The 21396-nt window shown below is 36.0% G+C and overlaps 1 protein-coding gene across 2 annotated transcripts in view; it reads left to right on the top strand.

Annotated features, from left to right (window-relative positions):
* The window catches only part of ace (angiotensin I converting enzyme (peptidyl-dipeptidase A) 1), a 65187-nt gene that overhangs the window by 30769 nt on the left and 13022 nt on the right, over window positions 1–21396 (top strand). For both annotated transcript variants that reach the window (XM_039739557.1, XM_039739558.1), the window contains 15 exons: window positions 3954–4098; window positions 4897–4995; window positions 5445–5567; window positions 6906–7111; window positions 7362–7498; window positions 7664–7822; window positions 8298–8385; window positions 11601–11744; window positions 12047–12238; window positions 12470–12567; window positions 13516–13688; window positions 14645–14868; window positions 16286–16430; window positions 16541–16639; window positions 16938–17060. In XM_039739557.1, the coding sequence (XP_039595491.1) occupies window positions 3954–4098; window positions 4897–4995; window positions 5445–5567; window positions 6906–7111; window positions 7362–7498; window positions 7664–7822; window positions 8298–8385; window positions 11601–11744; window positions 12047–12238; window positions 12470–12567; window positions 13516–13688; window positions 14645–14868; window positions 16286–16430; window positions 16541–16639; window positions 16938–17060 (2155 nt within the window). The remainder of the gene's footprint in view (window positions 1–3953; window positions 4099–4896; window positions 4996–5444; window positions 5568–6905; window positions 7112–7361; window positions 7499–7663; window positions 7823–8297; window positions 8386–11600; window positions 11745–12046; window positions 12239–12469; window positions 12568–13515; window positions 13689–14644; window positions 14869–16285; window positions 16431–16540; window positions 16640–16937; window positions 17061–21396) is intronic.

Below are 21396 nucleotides of genomic sequence, written 5' to 3'. Positions count from 1 at the left end.
CTCTCGCACTTTCGCTGAGTTTCTGCCAAACACTAGTCTATCCTTGACCATTTAATCTTTGTTTGCATAAGCACAGTCCTTCAACCGCGAATATTTAGTGGCAGCGTGTCTATTAGATTGCTACTGACAGACAGCCTTATATGAGCAGGCACTCAATTATGTAGGAGGCGTGACAATGAGGGACGCAACTCCGCCTCACATGGCGACCAAGCTCCAGGCTATGGCCGTATATATGTACGTAAGTAGGTTACAGTTATGACCGTTACGCGTAGAATTTCGAAATGAAACCTGCCTAACTTTTGTAAGTAAGCTGTAAGGAATGAGCCTGCCAAATTTCAGCCTTCTACCTACACAGGAAGTTGGAGAATTAGTGATGAGTCAGTCAGTCAGTCAGTGAGGTCTTTGCCTTTTGTAAGTATAGATAGATGTCATTCAGGAAACAGCACAAAAAATATTACTTTTAGCTTGGTAAACATTTTCTGGGAATAATAATACATATCAGATTCTTCCTAAAATATATTTTAACAGTTGATTAGGATTTGTGTGGACATAAATGGGACTCAACTTTGATCTTCTTAGTAAAGACTCGATTCTGGCCAGCTTAAAACACTTCACCGAAATAAAGGTCAATATCTTAAAATCTTAAATATCCAATAAAACTGCATAAATAGTAACATTTCAAACTTAGTTATGTAACAAACTCCTAATCTCAGTCCTGACTGACACAATTAGTTGCAATGAAAACATGGTCCCAAAGACAACAAAGAACGTGAAGTACACATACAGAAGGTCATCAAAAAGAAGAGAATGCTTAGGCCATGTTTCCACAGCAAGCCTTTGCTGTTTACTCAGTCCAGTCCACTGCAGATGGACTCCCAGGTATTTATAACTCCACATCAGAACAAATTAGAAAAAAAAATCTGCCACACACACACACACAATCAAATTCTATACTGTGTCAGTCATAATTAAATAAATATGTAAAAATGCTTTCAAATTATTATTGCTTGCCTTCATTATGTTACTAATTGTTGAATCTCAGCCAATCAATGATCCTGGCTCCTTATCTCCAACTTCAAACAACACTTGAATAACCTGTGAATATGTCCACTACTTCATCTGTGAACCTTTGGTGTATATGCAACACGTTCCTTCATTACAAGTCTCACCTTTCTCAAAAGGTAGTTATTGCCACATAAAATTCTGTCCCTGTAAACTACACAAAGATTCGGACTTCACAGTTAACTTTCAAATCTCTCAAGATTACCACAACTAGAAAGTTCCACAAACAAAAACTCTAAGAATATGACCTTGTCACCAGCCTTTGAGCTCTACACCTTGCCCTTTAAATGCGGCTTGTAAAACTGCCTACATTCATCTATGTAACTTGTTTGTCACGTAAATCAATAAAAAGTTTATCCACACATACAAGAAGGGTACACTAGCTGTGGAACAGGCAAGCAGTAAGCCATTTAAAAAAAAAAAAAACCCAAGGCTAAGGTGAAGTTTATCATGCCTGAATGGCAAACTAATTTGATCAAGTGAAATGAAACTTAGAAAAAGACAATCAAAAGTATTGTATTATTAAAAGTAATATGTTTCTTAATTAACTATTTATATTTAAGAAGACTGGGCTGAAAGTACAAGTTGATCTTTTGTACCATGCTGTTTTGATTCTGCACAGCAAACTAGTTACACATATCTAACTACTTAATGGAATTTTTAGTGTAGAAAATAAGACAGACAAGGTAGGATGTAATGGATTTTTCAGGATAACCTTTGCTTATTGATGTTTCACAAACTTCTTGTCAGATTCAATGACTCTATTTGTTCTTTAATCAGTCACATTTAACTTTTATCTTGAGTATCCAAATAATAGATTCTGTCAAATGACTCTTAAACACACTGCTAAAAACAAGCATAATTTTGACTAGATTTTAAACTTGTTCTACTTGTTTATTTGTCAGGATGACAACACATCCTGAATACACCATGAACTCAGTATACACATAGATTTGCAACAAAGAGTTGTCTAAAGATCCTTCCTATCATAAGATTTTTGCTGGGGTATATGTTATGTTTGACAGCATAATTGTGGTTTTATTGATCTCCCTATTTCCTCCTAGCATTATACTCCACGCTACTCCCATCTTTAAAAATCAAATACTTTCAATGCTCTAATTGGCTCTGTTAGGACATTTTCCTGTTGCTTTCACACACTGCAACAAGACCAATAGATTTCTGAAAAAGAGCATCACATGTGAGTGTTCTCTTTACTTTCCTTTCACAAGCACAAGCAGACTGTAGAGTGACTGTCTCTCTAACTGGATCTGCCAAGTTTACAAAATTCTTAATTATGACAAACTTGTTTATTTATAATCTTTTTTAGAACAGTTTTAGAAATTGGCAGGCTAAGGTAGAATAACCTGCAATGAAATTTAACTTTAAGTTTAAATAGTTTCTCTTGAATTAATGAAACATGTTTTTTAGTCACTACATTTTATGAGAAAAAAAAATGCAGATTTTCTCTCTCTTTCTCTGTAATCTCAATATGATAGGAATTTGTAATGTTCATACTACAGATGCACCGATCAATCGTTCGCCAATATAGATCAGCTGATTTTCACTAAAAAAAGACTTGATCAGTGATCAGTAAAAAGGCTAATGTATTACTAAGCTTTGTGGTAATTTAGTTGCAGTACTCCTTTACACAAGGTATTACTGTAGATGAGCCAGCAAGCATCCTTTTTCTCCTGTTTTGCAGCAGACTCCCTGCAGTGTAAACAAAGACCAGTGAGTAGAAACTTGTTTTATCAGTGAACAAGAGGCGATTGCAATATTATCCTTTATGTTAAAGAAAGTGGAGTAATAAACTGAAAAAAGTAATCAAAGAAGTTGTCCTGTGAAACTAGACCAACGGCAAGAGAAACTACTTTAAGGAATTTAGACCTTTTTTATTTTGTCCTTTAAATTAAAATGGACACTGCTTGAGTTTGGATAGCAAGCTTGTTTAAAACAAAGCAGCTTATACTTTTAATTAAAAAAAGAAAAGAAAGAAGAATTTGAAATTGCTGCTTAATAAACAATTTTTTTAAAGATTTGTACTGTGTTCATTATTTGTTGCTGTCACACAGCATAAGTTTTGGTAAGAAGTAGTACGTAATTAAAGTGGTAATCCATATTTTATAATTACACCTCAAAAATTACAAATGTCTAGTGGATAAACAGGTATGTTTTTTTTCCTTCAGTGTAACAGAGGAAATGTATATTTTAATGGCAAAGAGCTGTAGTGCAATTAATGATTTAATATTATTAAAGCTCATAAGAGTATGTATATTTACATTTTAGCAGTGTTTAACTGTCAATGTCAAATAATTGTCTGAGGATATACATATAATTTATACATTCTTACAGGAATGGTAAAAACTTTTTTTTTTTTACTTAAACCTTGCTTTAGATATATACATTACAAAAAATAAACAATAAGATAGCTTGTAATTATGAGAAGCACTTTATTTTCTTTTATGCCATATGTATTCTGTATAAATATTTTTGTTCATATTTTATTAGTAAAAGTATGTATTTTAAGGAAATTATATTTATTTTAGTATTTTATGGTCACTGAACTATAAACCTACAGAATTTCATCTTGTTAATAAAAAATGAACAGTTAATGAGTGGTCTATAGTTTAATTATCAAAATAAATTTTAATATACAACACAAGGCTCTTATTTGTCTGGTTATGCAGGAGATTAGTGTAAAAAGTTTTTTAAAGGGAAAATATATATCAGAATCGGCTGATTAAGTAACATGAAATCTGTGATTGGTATCAGTCTTAAAAAAAACAAAAACCTGATCAAAACAATGCTAGATGATATATTTCACCTCTAGCTTTTTACCAATACCTTAATGCAATCCAGATCTCTTATTTGCTGGACTTTCTCTCCCTTAGAAATTGACATTAACTACCTTTTGAAGATGGCTCTGGAGAAAATAGCTTTCCTGCCATTTGGATACTTAATCGATCAGTGGCGGTGGGGAGTTTTCAGTGGACGCATACCTGAAAATCGCTACAATTCTGAATGGTGGTACCTACGGTAAGAAGATTTTGTTTTTGTAATTGGAGGTTATGCAAGGTAAATAATATGCTCCAGGTCCCAGCCTTGTGGTTTAAACCCAGTTTCATAGCCACTAATACACACTGCTGGCTTAGATAATAATACACTTGCAAACAAGGTGCTAGAGATTTCCTTGCAAACATCTCATCTCTATTTGTTGTAAAACAACCCCAAGGAACCAACTGCTTTTTTGAGAGGAAAGACAGAAAATAAAATACATCAGCAAGTGATATTCAAAGACCTGTAGAAAATGAAACGCCAGAACGTGTTTTAGATCATAACATACCGGGGATGTTTTGATTAAAAAAAATCAATATAATATCAATATACCCTACAATCATCTACTAATGGTTTTTCTCCAAAGGCAACAATTAATTTGGCTTGAACAGCATTAACCATTAGAAATAAAAGCACCTGGTAATCGTTATTAAAGGAGCATGACTTTATATTTTATGCGGTAGAAATAGCTAAAGCTTCATTAGAATATAATGCTAAGGATTGACAAGGGCGCCAAGATTTTGTAAGAAAGTTGGGTCAGGATATATTGTAATTAGTAATGAGACACTCTTAAAACAGGCTACTAACAAGAGTGTTGCATCTGTTCCAAGATGCTGACAAGCAGAAAGAAGGTATCTAATTATCTACCTTAATGGATAAATGACACAGAATTCCTTGCATTTCTGCTCAACAGAGCCATAATTACACGACCCAAGAAAGAGGCTTTACTTTTGTTATTTTGTAGTCCACTGATGTCTAATATGTTCACTGCTTTAACAGAACCAAGTATCAAGGTATCTGCCCTCCTGTACCACGAACTGAAGAGAACTTTGATCCTGGTGCAAAATATCACATTCCTGGAAACACTCCTTATATCAGGTAATTAAGGACATGAGTTCATTATTAATTTGTCAAAACACTTTTATCTTCACTTGACATATATACTGCTTATTCCGGTGAGGGTTGCGGAGACAACATGCAAGCTGGAGAAACTAGGTCACCTTGTCTTTAGCATCATTTTCTAGAATAACATTGGCAATTCACAGAAACTTTCAGCTCAATCAAAGGATACAAAGGCTTCTGGGTCTACTTTGGGTCTTCTCCCAGGTCTGCCTGGTGCATTGCTTGTGGGAACAAAACAGGAATTGTCCCAAGTATGGTTCATCTCGATTCAGAGAGGCAGTGGTTCTGATCTGAGGCTATTCAAAAATGCTTCTATATTCTTGTGCTGAGAAACCTCATTTAAGTCATTTTGTTTTAGATGAATGTAGTTATATCACAGAATTCTTACTTTTAATTAAATGCTACTGCTCTCACTTTTTATACAGATATTTTGTGAGCTTCATTCTTCAGTTCCAGTTTCACAAAGCTTTGTGTGAAGCAGCTAATCACAAAGGACCACTTCACAAATGTGATATCTACAGGTCAACACAAGCAGGACACCTGCTATCGTAAGTAGAGGGCTGATAGATCAAATACTGTCCAGAATCAGCCAATCATGGCAAATATTTAGTCAAATCAGCCTTTAACTAATTTTTTGTTATATTAAAAAAACCTGTGTCAAGATATACTGTGGAAATCAAAGAAGGATACAACATTTAAAAATAAATGGAGCAAGGTTGCTTATACAACACATCATACTACTTAAACGAGCATTTTAGGTACAACACATTGATACTGTATCAGCAACACTGTTGCACACCATTCCATTCTTAGATATCTGTGGTTTGAAATTAAAGTATGACAACAACTTTTAAAGCTAAAAAGGCACAGGTACTAATATGGATACTTCATTAACTATTATAAACGCAGTTGCTACAAATATATACATGTATACAGTATATCCAAAATGCCCTCAATATGAGCAGCCTTTGTACCTTAGAACAATGTTGGCAAGGCATTAGAGAAAGTCTTATATAGTACATCTCCACTCTACTTTACATGCATGCCTCGCTCTTCTCTTTAATTTATTATTTAAATTTGACGATATCTACTCTCATCAAATGATACATAGCCTTAAAATATAATATGGCACATCTTAAAAAGGAGATTCAATTTAAACATGAGCATTTAAACCTTGAATGTTGACCCCTGTGTGTTAACAGCAATCCTTTGTAATATTACTTTCTGCTTTTTTGCTGTAAAAAATGACAATTTCAGAATTTTGCTAAATTTGTGGATGAGAGTTGTTGTATCTATATATTCCTTTTACAATATGCCATAAACATGCAAAGTACAGCACAGTGTCACTGCCTAAAATATTACATTTTACAATAAAATATATTCCACAGTCAAGGTATAATTAGTTATAGTCAATAAGAACCTGTTAAACAGGCACACCCTATTGTTGATAAGCAGATTCAAAGTGTCTAAAATCAGAAAACTGAACTGACCAATTGCAGTCTAGATTGGTGCAACCCTAATAATAAGAGCACTAAAATTCATCACTTGGGTATAATCTGAAAATTCACTGAAAAAATCAATTTTATACCTTCACACTTTTTTTTCTTCAAGCTGCTTGCTCTGTTTTTCTATTATAGTATTACTGCAGTTTCTGTTTGAGGAAATTGAGGTTGAAAACAATAATACTTTTCACCCCGTGTATGTTACTCCAAAAAAAAAAAAATGACCCAAGGAAAACAGCATTTCTACAGAAAATAAAAACATACATTTTTGAACATAAGATTATTGTATAGGGAGGAACAAGTTCAACTCCAAATTTAAATAGCAGAATATCTCCATTCCCACATGCATCTGTGCCTTCATATGAAATTCTTTTGTTTACTCAGGACAGCTCTTAGTGCAGGATCTTCCAAACCATGGCAAGAGATTCTTTACAATGTCACAAAAACTGACAAAATGGATGCTGGACCATTACTGGAATATTTCAAGCCTGTAATTGAATGGCTAGAACAGCAAAATAAGAATGAAACTCTTGGATGGCCAGATTTTGATTGGCGCCCTCCCGTTCCTGAAGGTTACCCCAGTGGTACTGGTGAGTAGTGTAGCAAAGTGTTTAAAAATGCGTTTGTGGGTACTGCAAAAACCTGACTTAAAAAAAAAAAAAAACATGCTTTCTGATTATTTACATTTATACCGTTTTAAAAATTTAAACTACAACCATCTACTATCCTCAGATTTTAAGGTTGTATTATCTTCTTACATTATTTATATTAACTATTATAAAAGAAAAAGATACATTTGTTCTACTATGAATACTGATGATTTTTAATGTGCATTTGCAGACAAAAACACAGATGAAACTAATGCAGTCCAATTTATAGAAAAATTTGATATGATGGCAAAGGAGGTGTGGAATGCTTACACAGAAGCATCGTGGGCATATAATACAGATATTAATAGCAAAAACAAGGAGATCATGGTAACTATTTCTCAAAAGTAATTAACAAAACTATTGCATTAAACTTAAAGTTTGTCTTTTTATAAAGCAGGTTAAAGGATCAATGTTTTACAAAGTATAAAATAATACAAAACTTTATAACCATAAAAAGCATTTGTACACAAAACATTTCTTTTTCATATTTAGTTAGAAAAGAATCTGGAAATGAACAATCAAGCCCTTATATATGGCCTGGAAGCCCGCAAGTTTGACTATAGTGACTTCAAAGATGAAAATGTAAAACGCATTCTTAAGAAACTGAGTGACATTGAGCAAGCTGCGCTTCCTGAAAATGAACTGAAAGAGGTGAGGGATCATAAGCATTAGATATTCCAGTATAAGACAAAGTTTTTCATCCTTCACTGTATTTTGTTCTTGTTCAAATTAAGTTTTCTTAGGTTCAAAATGGACACTTCTGTAAGTACTGACTAATTATCCAGTAGACACCATTTGAAACCACAAGAACAGATACAAAATATTTTTACTTATTAAAAAAATGCTTCTTTAAGAAAACGATTTTCCTTGGCAAATTATTGATTGCGAAAAAACAAATTGAAAAACAACTTGAAATACAATATATTGAACATATCCTTTAAAAGCCTTATTTTCTAAATGAATTATTTGTAAATAATTGCTACAGCTAATTTCCTGACTGTAACCACCTAAGGTATTAGTTTTACCTCTTTTATTAAGGCACTGCAAAACCAGCAGAGATTCATGATATCTCCTCAAAGGGGAATACAGAAAAATCACACACTGTCATCTTTGTTTGCTTTTTTAGTACAACACCATTCTCTCGGACATGGAGACCACATACAGTACTGCAAAGGGTTGTCTTAATCAAGATAAATGCCTTCCTTTAGATCCAGGTAAGCAGGTCTAACTCAGGTTTTAATAAATTGAATAATAATATACAGTCTAACATAATTTTCAGTTTAAATTACTTAGATTTGTCAGACTCTAGCATTGTGCAGAACCACGCAGGCTTTCCTAACGATGTATTCATACATATTTTTAACCAAATCCTTCATTAATTGTGTTCCCATTTCCTAGATTTTACACTCTACATGTACTGCATATTCACAACACACCAATAGTCAATGTTTTGCACTTGTTGATACTGCATTTTCCCAAGAATCAAGTTAATCACATTTTACTGTATTTACAAAACTTTATTGTATATTTGCTAGATGGCAAGCATGTTATTCTAAAGAGGAATTTACTCAGAATATCAGGTACTATCTATAAAAAAACCAAGCAGTACAAACAGATACAGCAAACAAATTATCTGTGCACCAACTAGCATAACAATAAAAATATAGCCATTTTGTCAAATTTAAACTGATCATTTAGTATCCAAATTATGAGTGCATATAATTTTTCTTTGATGAATTTGGTCCTTTGACTTTAGTCTGTCTCTGTTGTATAATGTGTGTATATGCACTGTTCAAAAAACATTAAAGGAACACTTTGAAAACACATCAGATCTCAATGGGAAAAAAAATCATGCTGGATATCTCTACTGATATGGACTGGTATGGTAATGTGTTAGGAATGAAAGGATGCCACATCGTTTGATAGAAATGAAAACTATCAACCTACAGAGGGCTGAATTCAAAGACACCCCGAAAATCAAAGTGAAAAAATGATGCAGCAGGCTAGTCCATTTTGCCGAAATTTAATTACATCAACTCAAAATTGTAATCAGTAGTTTGTATGGCCCCCATGTGCTTGTATGCATGCCTGACAAAGTCAGGGGTGGGGGGCATTCTCTTAATGAGACTACGGATGGTGTCCTGGGGGATCTCCTCCCAGATCTGGACCAGGGCATCACTGAGCTCCTGGACAGTGTGAGGTGCAACCTGGCGGTGTCGGATGGACCGAAACATGATGTCCCAGAGGTGTTCTATTGGATTTAGATGAGGCGAGTGTGGGGGCCAGTTAAAGGTATCAATTTCTTCATCCTCCAGGAACTGCCTGCATACTCTTGCCACATTAGGCCGGGCATTATCATGCGCCAGAAGGAACCCAGGACCCACTGCACCAGCACAGGGTCTGACAATGGGTCCAAGGATTTCACCCCAAAACCTAATGACAGTCAAGGTGCCGTTGTCTAGCCTGTAAAGTCTGTGCGTTCCTCCATGGATATGCCTCCCCAGACCATCATTGACCCATCACCAAACCGGTCGTGCTGAACGATGTTACAGGCAGTATAATGTTCTCCGCAGCTTCTCCAGACCCTTTCACGTCAGTCACATGTGCTCAGGGTGAACCTACTCTCATCTGTGAAAAGCACAGGGCACCAGTGGTGGACCTGCCAATTCTGGTATTCTATGGCAAATGCCAATTGAGCTCCACGGCGCCAGGCAGTGAGCACAGGGCCCACTAGAGGACATCAAGCCCTCAGCCCACCCTCATGAAGTCTGTTTCTGATTGTTTGGTCCAGCAGGCAGGCGTCATTTTGTAAGCATCAGGCAGTGCTCATGCTGTTCCTCCTTGCCCAAAGAAGTAGATGCTGGTCCTGTTGATGGGTTAAGGACCTTCAACAGCCCTGTCCAGCTCTCCTAGAGTAACTGCCTGTCTCCTGGTATCTCCTTCATGCCCTTGAGACTGTGCTGTAAGGCACAGCAAACCTTCTGATAATGGCACATATTGATGTGCCATCCTGGAGAAGTTGGACTACCTGTGAAAACTGTGTAAGGTCCAGATATCGCCTCATGCTACCAGTAGTGACACTGACCATAGCCAAATGCAAGACTAGTGAAAAAACAGATGAGGTGGGAAAAATGTCAGTGGCCTCCACCTGTTAAACCATTCCTGTTTTGGGAGTCATCTCATTGTTGCCCCTCTAGTGCATCTGTTGTTAATTTCATTAACACCACAGCAGCTGAAACTGATTAACAACCCCCTCTGCTACTTAACTGACCAGATCAATAGCCCAGAAGTTTCACTGACATGATGCTATACTCTAATTAAAAAGTATTCCTTTAATTTTTTTTGTATATATATATATATATATATATATATATATATACATACACACACTACAGTATATATATATATATATATATATATATATATATATATAAAAATGTAGATGCCACATGAGCTGGACGGGCGTCCCAGACGGGAGACTCCTAAAAGGCAGACAAGCATCCTGGCTTGGGAGGAAAGAAGGAACAGACCCGGAAGGAAGAATTGGAAAGGATGGACGGACAGCCCATTGAAATGAAAAGATGTCTCTGGGGGTTTGTCATTTTCCCAGCAAGCTAGATGGCAGCCATGCCGGATATCGGTACCCAGTGGAAAGCCAGCAGGGCATGCAGGAAAATGTAGTCTGGCAGAGCAGCTATGCTGGAGTCACCGGATGCCACAAGAGGGCGTTGCATGGAGACAAGCTCCTTGCTTTAATGGACTTATGTATGACCCGGAAGTGCTTCCATCGGGCAGGGGCCCTGGCACTGGAAGTACTCCCGGGTCCTTAATAAAAGAGACTGCACTCCCCTGGTCAGGCAAGTCAGAGCTGGGAGGAAGAGAGGCAACACTCGACTGGAGGAGGGCAGCGCGGAGCTGAGACAAATTGTAGTGGTACACTGAATTGTGAAGAGAGAAAACCTGTGTTTTTGTGATTTTGCAAATTTGGAGAGGATTTAGGTGAATAGTTCAACCCTTATTTGAACCTGGGACTGTGTTTGTGTGGAGGTTTGGGCTCGCAGACACCCCGGTTTCCATCACAATATATATGGATGGGTGGATGGGTGGCAATATTCCCTGTTTTACTGTACTGTTAATTGCTTTGTAAACCACTTTAAGATATCACCACACTACCAAAGGCCTTGCAACATATAAAATAAAAAAAAATCAACACAAAGATGTTTCCATATTTATATGGCTATTTTATGCTTTATTAGGGACCTTACTAATTGTTCACAGAAAAAGGAAAAAAAAAATAAAAACAGGTTTTTCATACTCATTTAAAACTCCAGCTAGCCATATTAACTACAGATGGAAAAACATTAGCATAATTAGAACCTCAAGATACTGTACAGTGTATAAATAAGTGACACTAACCTTGTTCCTACAGACTTAACAGAACTCCTTGCCAAATCCAGAAACTACAATGAACTTCTGTTAGCCTGGAAAGGGTGGCATGATGCTTCTGGAAAGAATATCCGTCAGGACTACAAAAAATATGTGATGCTCAGAAACAAGGCAGCAAGACTGAACAGTAAGTGGTTGTGAAGGAAGTAATACAATGAAAGAACACTAGCTTCTTGGTTTATGAACCGGTCACATTTAAAGGCAATTCAGCCTTGTCAATTCTCACTATGAATGGCACATGCATAAACCCATTGTACCTGCCTACCTGATGTAAATACCCTTGTATGTTGAACAGTCAATTATACAGGAAGATCAGGTGAACCTGATCAGGCAAGTACTAAATGCATATGGTATTTGGGATTTTGTGCCAAAGAAAAATAGTGAATACAAGTGCACAATCTTAAACCAGTTCTACGTTTTAATTTGCAGATCATGCTGACAATGGTGCCTTCTGGCGTTCCCTATATGAAACACCTACTTTTGAACAGGATCTAGAAAAACTGTACATAGAACTACAGCCCCTCTATCTTCAACTGCATGCCTACACCCGCAGGGCTCTGTATAAGTTATATGGTTCACAGTATATTAATCTGAAGGGTCCTATTCCTGCTCATCTTCTGGGTAAGCTAAACACTATTTTTAAAACTAAACAATTCTTTTTCTAAAGCTCTCAAAATATGAAGCCATACAAATCAACTACGCTTCCGTATGCTAGTGATAACTACAAAGTGAAACTCTTTTTATACAGTAATGAAATTAAATATTTTATTATGCTAATATACCTAACGCAACTGTCAAAGTTGACAGGGAGTGGGAAGTTACTTTACATTGCTACCTGTCTTCTAATTTCAGGTAATATGTGGGCTCAGTCTTGGTCAAATATTTACAACCTGATGATTCCTTACCCTGATGCCACACAAGTAGACGCTACACCAGCTATGGTGGAAAAGGTACAGCTAATCCAAAGGTTATTATAACTTAAAATAAATAAAATGTCTCTACTCAGTAACCATCAAACTACTTATACATTTCCTGAGCCTTAGGTTTTTATAAGAAATCATTATATGTTTAACTCCTTCACCATAGAAATAAGGCATAGGTCACAATGCCTACGAAACACTACAGTATGATGTCTTGCAATATGAAAAGCATGAAATACCTTTTAACTTTACAAATGTTTGTTCAGCTTCAGTCACAGGTCTGCATTAAGAACTACTGCAATACTAACCAATGGTTAGATAATACGCAAGCAGTCTCTAGCTCAAAGGTCTGCAAAGGGCCAAAGGTCCGTGAGGGACATAGTGTCTTCAGATTTTTATTCCAACTTAACTTATTAATGAGAAGCTAATTATTGCTGTTGAAGCACTTAAAAGATCCAGCAACATTTAAATGCTTCATTTTAGTTTTGTTGCTTATGATTACCCACCTTTAACTCATTATTTTAGTCTAAATCAGTTGCATTCATAATTTCTAACTATTCCTTATTAGCAATAAGATGCAACTTATTTTCATTTATACCAGCGTGTATTAACTGTGCACTATCTGGTTTAACAAATATATGGAATTAAACTGAGAAGAAACAAGTGATGGACAGAGAGTAATCCATTTGCTTTGGGCTACAAATCACTTGGATGATTTGCTTGGAAGGGAAAAAAATCTACCATATATCAATGACCTGATATAGCATAAGGAATACTAACAAGCCATAAAATCGAATAAGATCTGTTATTGGCAAGGATTGGTTTCAAATTAAACAATCAGGTTGGAACAAAAACTTGTAGCAACTACAGCCCTCCAGGAACAGCTTATCAAACCCCTGCTATAGAATATTACACAAGTACTAGAAACTGAGCACACACACAATGTGTATTCTAATTACCACCTTATTTACAATTTAGAAGTGGGATGCTAAAAGAATGTTTGGTGAATCTGAGAAATTTTTCACCTCTCTGGGTCTGCTACCAATGCCACAAGAATTCTGGAACAAATCCATGATAACGAAGCCTACAGATGGACGTGAGGTAGTGTGTCATGCTTCTGCATGGGATTTCTACAATGGAAAAGATTTCAGGTGAGACACTTCAAAGTTGAGACTATCTATTCTACTTAATTTAGAAAACATCTAACAGATAACTTGCAGAAGACCAATCCATGAATTTATGAAAGCCTGAGAAAACTCTGGTATAAACAGAGTATTTACCTTTCGTGAAATGTGTAGTAGTGAACTCATACGACAAACTGCTTAGAATTTTCCCAGATTTTCAAAGATAACGCAAGAAAAAAAAAATTATGTTCTAAATAGCCATCTAGAAACTGGTGGTTACAGAGTAGTGAAATCCAGAGAAAGGATAGGGAGGAAAACTGTCTCAAATTGGCAAAAAAAGAAAATTAGTACTAGCAGATAATAATGGTTATCAACCCAAATTAACAGTTCTTAGGAGAATTAATGTTTACAAATACAAGAGGTAATCAATAAAAAAATTATGAAATTAATGTGAAAGGAAAAAATCTAAAAACTGTCTATAGCAGTGTTTCTAACTAAGTCTCACAAAAATTACATCTTTTTTGTATCACATAAAATTTATTCTATAAAGTAGTAATGATTTGAGAGTGCAGCACAGAGGAAAGATGTTAAGGTAGAGAAGATGCCACCCTAATGTATCATGTACTGTTTGATATATTACAAAGTCATGGAGCCCATCCCAGCAACATTAAAGTCAAGGCTGGAACCAGCTATAGACGAATCATAAATCCATCACAGGGCACACTCACCCACACAGCTATAGTCAATCACAGAGATAAAACATTTCATTAAAGAAACAGCAGAGAGATACTGTACATTGATTGTTCTGCTGCACACACATAAAATAAAGCACTTTGGTCACAATATTTATATAAATTTAAGCTCAGTTGCAATATTGTTTTTGCAGGCTGTTTATTTTTAACCTATGTCTTGTGTATAGGTAGATTTTCTGTATTGTAATTAGAACTGCAAGCATATATTTTACACATTATGTATGTTTTTAGAATCAAGCAGTGCACTGTAGTGACAATGGATGACCTGATTACAGTACATCATGAGATGGGTCATGTTCAATACTTCCTCCAATACAAAGATCAGCCCATTCCATTCCGGGATGGAGCCAACCCTGGTTTCCATGAAGCCATTGGAGATGTTTTAGCACTGTCCGTCTCCACACCTAAACACCTGCAAAGCATAGGACTGCTGGACAAAGTGCAAAATAACCATGGTAAGGAACTTAATTTGCAGTGTAATCTGTTCTGTCAGGCATAAAAATAGTTTGCTTGATTGACTGATTTCCCATATACAGTAGGTTCATATATAGGTTTACAGGGTAATTATTGTTGCATGTACCAAATTCAGTGATTTTCTCACATGCAAATACTAACCACACAACATACCAATCACATAACAAGAACACATAAGAATTCTTAAACATATCCTTAATAAAAGCATGTAATACACATAATACATACTACAACACAGTACATTACAGAATAAAAATGCAACATAAAAAACTGTGTAAAATAATGAGTAAATAAGAATTTCTCAGCAATGAATTTATATGAGCTCAGATAATGCTGTCAGGTTGAGGTGTGAAATGGAGTCCCAGCTCATATGTGACAGCTGCAAGATCAAGCAGCCAAGATTATTTTAAAAAGGGGCCAATAGATACTGCACTACAAACTGTTGAGCACCATTTACATCTTGGATAATAAGCCCTACACATAATATGCAATAATTGACAAAAAAACAAACTAGGGTGCAAGATTCAAGTTGCTACCATCCTAAATAAGTATCATTTTGTTTTGTGTGATAGATTAGATTATTTTAAGTTTATAGCTACATTACATATTTGGGATCTGTGAGGACTGTGAGGAGGGAAAGGATTGATGACACAGCAGCAGCCTCATTTTTCACACACATCTCATTTTTCTAGTTGTATTATAGTGTATATTCTACAAGTAAAAAATGCCACTTTAAAAATAATTGTGTCCATCTAAAATTAAATAATTAATGTCAGGCAATACTAAGAAAAACTGGTTTAGAAACACAGTTTTAATTACTTGGCCAAATTGCTTGCATAACTGAATCATATGTGGCAGTATAAATACATCTCAATATATTCTTAGAAAGCAAAGTATCTCTCAGTCAATCAAAATGTATGTTATATAGCACATACAAAGCATACATAATTGGAATACAATACTACACACAGTAATACCATTTTGAGAGTATGGTGTTATAAGAAGAGAAAATAAGTGCTGTATAAAAATTATATACAGTGACTGCAAGATATATTTATGCAGTATATTTTCAGCTGAACATCTAATGTGTTTAGATGAAGAGCTAGTTACAAACTATAGTGCAATGAACATTTGTAGCCAATTGGTCCTCAGTAAACTACAGTAAATTGAATATTCCTGCAAATAATATACTTTATTGGTATGAGAAAATGCCAGCTGCTAAAACTTTTTTAAAATTAGAAAATTACCTAGATGTCCTAAGACAGATGGGGATTTTTGGTACTGATACTGCAGTTAATATTTTAAATATAAAAAGAACTGACAAAGGGACAGAGTAAATTTTTGTTACCCTGGAAAATCAGATATGCAGTCCTAATTATTTTTGTTGCCAATTTTCAGATAGCACAATTAACTATCTTCTGAGTATTGCTCTGGACAAGATTGCTTTCTTACCTTTTGGATATCTCATGGACCAGTGGAGGTGGAAAGTATTTGATGGCCGAATTTCAGAAAATGATTATAACAAAGAGTGGTGGAATCTCAGGTAAACATCCGCACACCCAAGAGAGTTTCTAGCTGGTGTTCATTAATATTATCACTCTTAAACACCTAACAAACATCCTAAATTAGTTTATTTTTCTACCTTATTTTCAGATTAAAATATCAAGGGCTGTGCCCACCAGTGGCACGCACAGAGGATGATTTTGACCCAGGTGCAAAATTTCACATACCCGCGAATGTTCCATACATTCGGTAAGATTAAATTCAATTCAATTAACTTTTGCATAGTCTCTGAATACAGATATACGTCATAAACTCCAAAACCACAAAAAGGAAAAGAAAAAAATAAAATTGAAATAAATTAAACTAAATAAACATTTTTCTTGAGCTTCTGTAGAGTTTAAATTTCTTTTTGGGGACAAATAGAATTACCTATAAATCTATCTATTCTACCACAAGAATGTTTATATCTGCATTTTAATACTACCCTTTTCAGAAGATGAAATTAAATTTTTTTAGTATCTAATTGTTGTTACTTTATCTTTTACAGATATTTTGTCAGCTTTGTTATCCAGTTCCAGTTCCACGAAGCTCTCTGTAAAGCAGCAAATCAGACAGGGCCCCTTCATGAATGTGACATCTACCAGTCCAAAGAAGCAGGCAAACTACTTGGGTGAGGCTTGTGTATCTTTAACAAAACATGCCAGCTACAAATATAGACTTTAAAATCAGGGGCCTCATGTATAAACGGTGCGTATGCACAGAAATGTTGCGTAAGAACTTTTCCACGTTCAAATCGCGATGTATAAAACCTACACTTGACGTAAATCCACGAACTTTTCCACGGTACCTCATACCTTGTCGTACGCAAGTTCTCCGCTCGGTTTTGCAGACTGGCGGCACCCAGCCTCAAAGCAGTGCTACTGTTCCTGTGTGGTTACACCTTATTTTCCTGATGCTGCTTTATAAATACACCGAAACTAACCGCATATTGTTTATTAGTGTAATGCATCTGATTGTAATTAACTTGTAACAATATAATGGTAGAGGGAACAGCCATAGTATTCCAAATACCATAACTGCTTTAGCGTTGTTACTCTCACTTCTTCTTCTTTCAGCTCCTCTTGTTAGGAGTTGCCACAGCAGATCATCTTTTTCAATATTTCTCTCACTGCACCACTCAGAGTATTTCTATCACTGTATCTGAGTGTGAATCACAGCAGCAGCTGATCGGAAAGGGAATTATCGGTATACAGCTTCAAGGACACGCTGTCTCAGCCACTGCAAAATGTTTTAAAGCCTTTCCTGTACGGACCTCACGGTTCAGAAACAGAAACGATATCATTTATAAGGTGAAATTCAGCAAAATATGTTTATTAAATTATACAGATAAAACTTTAACTTCATTTAAATAATCTATATTCTTCACTGGGAGTGTCGTTAAGGATAGAATAATTAAACATGTACTACGAAGATATTTCAATGTTCTTTAAACGTTTTGAAGAATTGGCGCTAAGCTTACAGATGGCTTAACTTCTATTACAGAGCTGATTGTATGGCGATCGGTTACTTGGGAAAGAAAAGCACTGACTGCAGTGACGGCTACGCCAATATATATTGAATATAAAACAGAAAGAGAAAATAACAACACAGCTAAAAACACAGCGACAAATTTCGGCAAAAGTTAAATGCTTGTGTCATGAGCACGAGGTGGCTATGTGTCCGCAACGGACGTAGCCATCCACTGTGCATAAGCTACCTTACTGATGGGCGGCGAAGGAGCCACCGATTCTTCCTCTGCCCAGTGCCACCACAAGCCTAGAGCCGCCCCTGATTGTACTGCTGCAATAAATTATTTCATCAAGTGAAACACATGTTTAATAACGTGCTTTAACTCCTATCATCATGAAAATGATATCACGTATACATCTCAGTATTTTAGTTATTCAGAGAACTGTAATATTACGAATGTAATTGATTCTGTGTCCAGTTGGAGGAAGAGAGCCAGTTTAAAAAGCAAGTAGTGATTCACACACACAGAGCACATAGAAGATCAAATACAAAACAAAGCATTTAACGTGCTACTTTAATTACGATGTGATTTGAGAAACTGGTTAATTAAACGATTTTAAGATGAAGTTTATGATGTTCTACTTTAATGACAAAATAAACTACGTGATTAAAGTGGAAATGTCGAGATTGAAGTTGACATTTCGTGCTTTTTCCTCACTGTGTGCCTTTTTCTCTGTACCCTAATAAGCTTTCATATGACACTCAGACAGTGGGCTTACAACTCGGCTTTTCACGGCGACTTTGATATGTGACTTCTTTTTTATTTCCGGCACTGTGCGATTTGTGAATGTGAGCTTTCAAGTTTCTCCAACACGCTATGTCACTCGATCAACTTCCTTTTGTTGATTATACCACGGTTTATTTGAACAAATAGTATGTTTTTCATTTGCCTCCACTTGGTATTCGCTGAAATTCTTATATTTTCCCCCGTGCTTTTCCCATTGTATTTTCACAGAAGGCTGCGTTTAAGGGCGATTTATATTGATTTGCATATTCAAATAGGCGTAATTCTGGGAGGATTTGGGGCGTTACATAATGCGCGTGCACGAGCGTTAGTTTTCACGCTGATCGGGATTTATGTAGCGGAAGAACGTGGAAGTTGGAGTACGCACAGATTCCTGCATCTGGATTTTTCTGTGCGTAAACACATTTCGGCTTTTGTGCTTACGCAATGTTATAGTGCGAGTTCTACGCACGGCGTTATACATGAGGCCCCAGGTGATTTTTATAGTCTTTAGGAATAAAGCCTTTACACCTTTCTACAGCTTATACAGGCTGATAAAATAAAGGATAATAAAACTACTGTTAGGGACATGATAGCAGAAAAAGAAAAAAATTAAACTTAAAGTGTATGGACTATAAATAAGAAAGACAATTTTATTCTCAATGCAAAAAATATGCTTATTCAAATTAATTATTTTGACAGTGACTTAAATTATACAAAAAAAAATCTAACTTGGACAATGCAGTCTAAGAATACCTCAATCATGATATAGAATAAATCCAGTTAGCACACAAAATTGTTAAAAGAAAAAATAAAATAAAATCTAAATGAATTCTGTCAAAATAACCTTAAAAAAGTAACTAATAAAATAACATACACAGATAACAATCAGCATCAAAGAACAAGCTCAGATGATATACAGTACTGACTAAAAGTATTACACTGCCTCACGAAAATTATTTTTCAAACCGAGTATCTTGGCAGTCAGTGTTTACTTACTTAAGTAAAGAATACAAAAGACAAATACTGATACAACAAAAGAAACAAAATTGCTTAAGGTTTTCCAAAAATATATTTATATTTTCTTAAAACAGGTCTGGCTCCCAAACCTCTCTCCTCAAGGCACAACAGACATTCTGTGTCTTTCCTACATTCCACCAACTCCACACCTGATTCAAATTAATACGGAAGTTACTAGCCATACAAGGTGTACTAGTTTTTGGGGTTTGTTTTGGTATTTGGTACACTGTATTAATCCCCAAGGGGAAATTGTCTTTTTTCATGTCCTTTGGTGGTCAGAGAACAAGATCAGCCATTGTACAGCACCCCTGGAGCAAATTTCAGGCTATGGACATTGCTCAAGGCACCAACAGAGTAGAATCCCATCCATCCATCCATCCATCCATTATCCAACCCACTATATCCTAACTACAGGGTCACAGGGGTCTGCTGGAGCCAATCCCAGCCAACACAGGGTGCAAGGCAGGAAACAAACCCTGGGCAGGGCGCCAGCCAACCGCAGAGTGGAGTAGAATACCTTCTGGTAGTAACAAACTGAAATCAACGTGCCGGTCATTGCTAAGGAGAAAAAAAAATTAAAAACCAGCAGAGATTCTTGGAATTGACTCTTCCATTGCCTAAGGGAGCTGTTGGGCATTCCCAGTACTGGAAAGGTTGAACACTCTCCATTAAGAGGAAAACTCTTCTGTTAAACTGATCAAGTAAAGATTATGAAAGATGAAACCGATTAACTGAAAGGCTTTAGTAAACCTTTCAATCAACACAAATTCACATAGCTGCCTCATAATTTGCTATGTGTAGTTCAAGCAGGTCCAGTGAAGCATTCACAGTGTCACACACAATGTTTAAGCCAGTGGTTTCCAAACTCAGTCCTGAGGACCCACTGTGGCTGCAGGTTTTTATTTCAGCCAAATTCAATTAGTGATAATTAATTGATCTAATTTATTTAGATGGGCTTTTTCCCCATTCTCTTATCCTGCTTTTAGAAAAGCACAGGAGTTAGTCTTTTACATTCATAAGACACTAGCCATCCCCCCGGCTCTGCCCACTTAGTAGTGAAACAAGACAGCGAGGAGGGCCCTGCTCAGCTCCCCACTCCTGATGTCATGCTTCCCCCTCCCCTCAGCCTGCAGCCACTATCTCAGATTAGCGCAAATGTATCACTCCTGCAAGTGAACTATGATACTTAGTGCTATGGGAAAAGTCACAAAATCAACTGGAATGTTCAAGCAAATTCTAGAAAAATAAAAAGATCTAAATCCGTTAAGTAGTTCTCTTGTTCACTAGCTAAGCGGAGGTAAGGAATGCCCCGAGGCTGGAGTGTGAGTGAGGAGGGTGCCGCTGCCTCTTGGATTTGCGCAAATAGATCGGTACCTATGAGGGAACCAAGTGAACTATGATACATAGTGCAATGAGAGAAGTCACAAAATCAACCAGAATGTTCAAGTAAATTATAGAAAAAAAGAGATCTAAATCCAAGTGGTTCTCTCGTGAAAAGCAGACAGACATACAGACAGGCAGATATTGAATTTTATATATAGAGCGATTTAGGAGCATTTCTACATTTGCTTTAAACGCGTACCTCTCTTTTGTTGTTGTTCTATTGTTTTGTTATTTTTTTGTACAGTTTGTACCCTTCATTGTATCCTAATAATGATAATTAAAACAAACAGAACTGACAGCCAGGTAAACT

The sequence above is a fragment of the Polypterus senegalus genome, chromosome 17 (assembly GCF_016835505.1).
Source record: "Polypterus senegalus isolate Bchr_013 chromosome 17, ASM1683550v1, whole genome shotgun sequence".
In the NCBI taxonomy this organism is placed as follows: Eukaryota; Metazoa; Chordata; class Cladistia; order Polypteriformes; family Polypteridae; genus Polypterus; species Polypterus senegalus.
This window is presented reverse-complemented; position numbering and strand designations above follow the sequence as displayed.